Source organism: Equus caballus, chromosome 16 (assembly GCF_041296265.1).
Source record: "Equus caballus isolate H_3958 breed thoroughbred chromosome 16, TB-T2T, whole genome shotgun sequence".
NCBI classification, from domain to species: domain Eukaryota; kingdom Metazoa; phylum Chordata; class Mammalia; order Perissodactyla; family Equidae; genus Equus; species Equus caballus.
Genome location: NC_091699.1, coordinates 51,444,530 through 51,450,308, shown reverse-complemented (window position 1 = coordinate 51,450,308; position 5,779 = coordinate 51,444,530). Strand labels below are relative to the sequence as shown.

Genomic DNA, 5,779 nt, shown 5'->3' with positions numbered 1-5,779 from the left:
CTCCGAGTTCCTGTCTCTCTTGATTCTCTATTCTAAGCTGAAGATGCTTTTAAGGCAGGCCACAAAAATCCCTGCAGACATGCTGATACCATAACAGGAGTACAGGCAGCAGGACCCAGCTGGCTGAAACCGCCCCCAGGACTCACATGTGAGGAGGTGGGAACTCACCTCTCCCTCTAGGACTTAACAAGAACCAGGAATAATTCCTTACCTAAACGGGAAACTAGTTCTCTACAAAGTGTGTTAGATGCAACCTCACAACCTCCAGGAGAGCAGAGCTTGAGACATAAGAGACCCTCTAAGCATTTATTCAGTTGACATCGAAATCTCCGCACTCTATAATGCCTCAACACAACGTGGGGTGAACGTGGATGTGGCCACTAGGGCACTGAGGAAGGGGGTTCCAAGACCGAGTTGCCCCAGGAGGGCTTGTGTGGCAGAGACAGGCCACTCACAGATGGATCCATAAGGCGGGGCAGGGGAACTTCGCCCAGCCCCAGACAACCGGGTCAGACGTGGAAATCCTCGGCCTCACACCTCAGCAGGGACGTGGCGACTCCTTCTCTCTCTGAACAATCACCAGGCTGACTGGCTTGACAGCGTGTCAGGTGGGAGCTGGGAAACCACAAGCAGGGCTAACGCTGCTTCACGGTCGATGATGTATCTTTGGTTGATGTTCTCCAAGATGTCGCTGAAGCCTCAGGCTCCAGCTGGTAGCTCAGCTGGCCCTCTAGCTGGGATGCTTTCACCCCCTCCTTCCCGACAGGCAGAGCGCATCCAAGGCGTGGCCAAGGCAGGTGACCAGAGCAGCAGGCTGGGACATTTTCAGGACTTCAGTTGTGCTGCCACTCTGTTGTGTGGACCTCCACAGGGTCAATGGATCCCACCCGGAATTTGAGGAAAGGGCACTGAGTAGGAGTGGGAGGTTGGATGAGAGGCCTAGTGCGGGACTCAGAAACAGGAGGGGCACGGGCCGGGGTGATCACAGGATCGCCAGGATGCCCAGGAGCAGCACCAGACACAGGGATAGGCTGAAGAAGCCTGCTGAGTCCTGAGAAGAAGAGTGACTCATTTGCTCACTGATCCACTCCTTGTAGAAACTGACTTCTGTATAAACTACAGGATCTTCTTTGCGACCACAGCTAATGCCCCAGCTCACGAACCCCATCTCGACCCATGTGTCATTAAATTTACAGACCAGGGGACCCCCAGAATCTCCCTGGAAAAAGAAAAAGACAAATTACAGGAATGGAAGAGAATTAACATCAGAACACGGGGATTGCACTGCAAAGCGCTGGGGAGATGGGCACACGTGGGCCTTGCCCTGGCACCAACCGGCCCAGAATTCTGTGAATGAGATTTGAGAGTTGAAACCTTTTCCCTCCTCTGAGAAATACTGCTCTTTCCCGGGTGCTCAGGAATGCACACAAGATACAAAGCCAGTAGGCCCCCCCACAGCAGGACTGCTGCTAATAGAATGAAATTCTCCTTGAGTGCCCCTAGTCCTCCACTGCTGCTCACCACTTCCCCAGGGTCCTCTGCAAACCTCCCATGACCCAGCGACTGAAGGGGCAGCCCCTGGCGCAGGGAGAAGCCTCCCGAGCCCTGTTCCAGCTCTCAGGCAGCTTCTCTTCTGATTGTCCGGACCTAAGCCTCCACAACTGGGAAAGCTTCTGAGCCTCATCCGTGCTCGGGGGGCCCGAAATCTTCACCGCTAACCTGAAATTTCTCCCTGCCTCTAGACCCACCATCCACTCATCACTTCCCCTCTCTCTAAACTCTCCCAGACATCCTCAACCCCCGCCTCCAGCAGAACTCTCCACGTCCTTTCCCAGACCTGCTAGTAGGGCCCCCCACCAACCAGCTCAGTCACAAATGCAGAGTCCTCCTCAACCTCTCCTCACCCCCACCCTCACACACAGTCGGTCACCAAGAGCTGCTGATGCCACCTCAGACACACCTCCTTCACCCGCCCCACTGCCCCAGGTCCTGCTTGGCACTCATCATCATCGGCAGGATGATGGAAACCAACTCCTCGCCTAGACACCTGCCTGGACGGTATCTAGAAACTTGGCACAGCATCACAGGCCACACAGATTCTGACTCCAACCCCACTCTCTGGCCAGATTTGCCACTTCATTGCTCCAGACCAGTAAAATGGTCCCTAAATGTGACAAGTTCCCTCAGACCTCGGAGCCACTGTACCTGCTCTTCCCTGTCCCCACAATGCTGTTCTCTTTCCAAGAAATCCAGATACTCATCCTCTAACACCGTGCTCAAATGCCCCCCTCCTCAGGAAGGCAGCTTGGTGCAGAGGGAAGACGGTGGGCTCAGGAGTCCTGCAGGCACTCACAGGGGACCCTTGCACTAACCTCTTTGGACCTCACCACATCTGTGTAACAGGCATGGTGTCTAGGATGCAGGGTCATCTGAGCTAATGTGGGGAAATGCTCACATTGGCACCGTAAGTGACACACAGGAGGGACTCAGTTAGAGGGACTTATATGATTAGCTTACACCCCCCGACTTCCCTTACCTCGGCTGCCCCCCCAGGCAGCGAGGGCTGCTTCCTTTGGAAGGAACAGGCCAGGCCAGCTCAGGGGAGGCATGAGGGCCTCTCCCCATGGATCTCCCGAATCAAGGGGTGACAGGAGGAGGTGGCAAATAGCCCTGCCACTTGGGAATGAGGAAGCTTTGAGGGGACAACCTCAATGCAGAAGTAGCAGGGAGCCATGAACTGACCCAGCAGGGAGATTTCCCCTCTTGTTGATGGCCACAGATCATCCCTTCTTTCACTGGGTTGTCAGGTCTTTCTATCTTTTTCTTTAAAATCTGATTACACTTCTTGTAGTGAAGAAGGGTTTGCTCAGCCTCCTGGAGATTATTTGGCGTCTGTGATGAAACTACAGAGAAACAAACTAGGAGTGAGAGGATCTGCATAACTGGGGGTACGGGAGCCCCTGGACCAGAGGTGGTCTGGAGCAGTGCCTTCACACTCTCGTGCTCCCTTAGAGGAAGGCAGGGCAGTGGGTATTGTCACATTGGACACAGGAGGAAACTGAGGCCAAAAGTTGACATGGGGAGAGTAGGAGATAAGAAGTAAAGCGAAGACAGTAAGGAAGAACAGATCAGGAGAGGAAGACACGAGGCCTTACCAGCCTGAAACCAAAAGCAAGCGTCTGTCACTCTGAGTATCGATAGTAACAGCGACAGTTATCCTGTGCACAGTAGGATCACAGACTCTCAGACAGCGAGTGCCCCGAAGGTACTGATCTAGCCTCCTCCCAGAGATAGGAGGCCCCACATTATCACCGACAGGGTACCTCTGGCTTGGCCTACACTCCCAGGCACAAGAAGCATCCTACCCACTTGACAGGTACTTCCAGAGAAGGACAGCTCGGACTGGCAGGCAGCTTGTCACCCTGGAGCTGAAATTCACCCTGGAGAGAACCCACTATACCTGGTACCCAGCCCCCAGGTCCTAACACACCAACAGGAATTCTTAACGCAGTTCAATTACTTCCTAGCAGCATCTTCTCCACCTTCTCCCTGCTACCTCTTAGAGGCCCAGCCTCCCTGTCCCTCCCTTCAGCCTGCAAACCAACCCCAGGGCATTAGGCTGCTCCCTGCTCAGCTTCCTGCCTGCCACTCTCACCGTTTTGTACCAGTCGGCCCCATCCAGTCACCCAGCACTCTGCCCCAGTATTCTCTTCGAAAGCCTTTTCAGAAAGGCACACAGGCTGGATGTATGAGGAATAGTTCACAGGGAAGGCCAGCAGAAGAAGGGCAATGTCATGCTGCAAACGTTCAGTACTATAAAGGGGATGGGAAACGGTATGTTGAACTGGAACCGACAGGGTGTTTCTGGAATCGTCATGTAACGTGTTGCTTCCCAGCTTCACTATATACTCCAGATGGCTGTGGGAAGAGGACATGCCCCTCACAGAGAGCCTGGAGGGTCTGTACTCCCCTTCCACACCTCCCAGCTTCTTCCCGGCCTGGTCCTGTGACAGCCATCAGGCACTTCCCGCCCTCCAAACCACATGCCCTCCCCGGACCCTTAACCACTCTAGCCAGCGGTTCTCCAAGTGAGGTCCTAGGCCCACCACCAGTAGCACTGGGGAACTTGGCAGAAACGTGAGTTCTCAGGTCTCACTCCAGACTGAATAAACACTAGGGGGCTGTGATCCCTTTTTCAGACGAGGAAGAGGAAGCTCAGGGAGGGAAACAGGACTGGCTCTATGACCTAGCCCAAGCCCAGAGTCCCAAACACTCACCTCTTTATGCAGTGGGCCGCAGTCAGCACCCACTGTCGGGCGATGAGGGAGCCTCCACACCTGTGTCTACCAAGGGTCTGCAGGCTCACCTGCCAGGGCCACTTCCCCTCCTCGGCCGGCCTTCCCCCAACTATCCTCATTTGTCGATGGCCACATCCTGGTTGGCTCAGTCAAGAGAGGGGACTGGAGGTGAAACTGCTGCCCCCGCTCCCTGCCCACTACCACCACCACCATTAGGACAGAGTCAGGTTTCCTCTCAAACTCTCCACCACAGAGTCTGAGCCTTCAACCTGCGGGGCAGCAGTGTTCCCCTTTGGCCTCCCAGGAAGGTCTGTCCCTACAGACCTGTTCAGATGCAGTACCTGGAGCAGAGAGCCTTCCAGACCCAGCGGTCTGGTCCAAGCCCAGGGTTTCTCCCACTGTGGGTGTTGAAGGCCCTGGAGCTACAGTGAGTCCTGAGATCTTCAGGGATTCCAGGTGCCCTGGAGGTGAGGGGGCCTCTGGGCTTGCTGGGGTGATGGCAGAAGCCCCCGTGGGTGGGGAACCCTCACCTGGGGAAGATGAGAGACCAGTGAGAACAGGAGCTGTCCTGAGGGCCTCCCCGCCCCAAATGCCCTGGCACCTGCCTCTTCCTGTGGCAGCCTCCCCACGTCCCAACCTCCACTTGAACAGCCCAGCCCCCTGGCACGCCCACCCCCACCCCGCCAGCCCGCCCGCCCTCCTGCCTGCCCGGGCCTCCCCGAGCCGGATCTGAAGGAGCAGGAGCCAGAGCAGGAGGCCCAGGGAGCTGTTGCCACCGCCTCCACGGGGGCCGCCCGGCAATGCCATGGGCACATCCGGCCTCGGCCCTCTGCGGCACCCCCTCGCAGCGGCTCCCGCCCCTGGCCTCGTGTTGGCGGGAACTGGCTGTGTGGGCAGAATTCTAAGATTCTAAGAATTCTAAGAATCGTCCAAGATTCTCAACTCCTGCTCATTGAAACAGAAACTGATCTCGGTAGTGCTCTTAACACCTTTGAAGATGTAATTAATTTTATCCACCTTAAAACAGAGACATTCTGGATTGGACACCTCAGCATCATTTAATGACTGGAGCCCTTAAAAGTAGAAGTAAGTGCAGTCTATCCAAAGGAAGATAAAAAGAAACACAAAGAGAAAGTGTGATAAGTGGAAAACACAAAACAAAATGGTCGCTTTGAGTCTAAATACAATAGCAGTTGCAAGAAGTGTGAATGCATTGAACATACCAGACAAAACAAGGACTTTCAAATTGCAGAAAAAGATAAGGCCCACAAATACACTATCTGAAGAGACAAAGAGATACGGATACATCGGAAATAAAGGGAGAGAAAACGAAATACCAGGCAAATCTGATGCAAAAGAAAGGTGGGATAGCAACTGTGTTATTAGGTCATAGCATTTAAGGCAAAGACTATATAAGTGACGGATGGATTTATATACAGAAAGAATTAAAAAATATCAAGAAGATGCAATGATAAGCCTTT

General features: G+C 54.2%; 1 protein-coding gene across 7 annotated transcripts; it reads right to left on the bottom strand.

Annotated features, from left to right (window-relative positions):
* Positions 1-292: 292 nt before the first annotated feature.
* On the bottom strand, positions 293-5,203 carry LOC100147321 (serine protease 44). Of its 7 annotated transcripts, none has more exons than XM_023620556.2 (6): positions 5,003-5,203; positions 4,640-4,828; positions 4,278-4,434; positions 3,656-3,918; positions 2,743-2,903; positions 293-1,051 (listed from the first exon to the last, which is right to left on the bottom strand). In XM_023620556.2, exons 1-6 carry the CDS (start codon positions 5,103-5,105, stop codon positions 983-985), a joined length of 942 nt encoding a protein of 313 aa, XP_023476324.2. In that variant the 5' UTR covers positions 5,106-5,203; the 3' UTR covers positions 293-982. The 7 variants fall into 7 exon arrangements, 5 of the variants coding, with proteins under 5 accessions (XP_023476324.2, XP_023476322.2, XP_023476323.2 ...); XM_023620554.2 differs by having other exon boundaries at positions 293-1,219; positions 5,003-5,187; XM_023620555.2 differs by having other exon boundaries at positions 293-1,219; positions 3,656-3,813; positions 5,003-5,187.
* Between the last annotated feature and the right edge of the window lie 576 nt (positions 5,204-5,779).

Coding starts and splice junctions, on each gene's coding strand:
- LOC100147321 (XM_023620554.2), bottom strand. CDS start 5,105: ATGGCATTGCCGGGCGGCCCCCGTGGAGGCGGTGGCAACAGCTCCCTG. Junction 4,435..4,639: donor TGGAAGGCTCTCTGCTCCAG/GTACTGCATCTG, acceptor TGAGCCAACCAG/GATGTGGCCATCGACAAATG. Junction 3,919..4,277: donor GCGGCCCACTGCATAAAGAG/GTGAGTGTTTGG, acceptor CTCTTCCCACAG/CCATCTGGAGTATATAGTGA.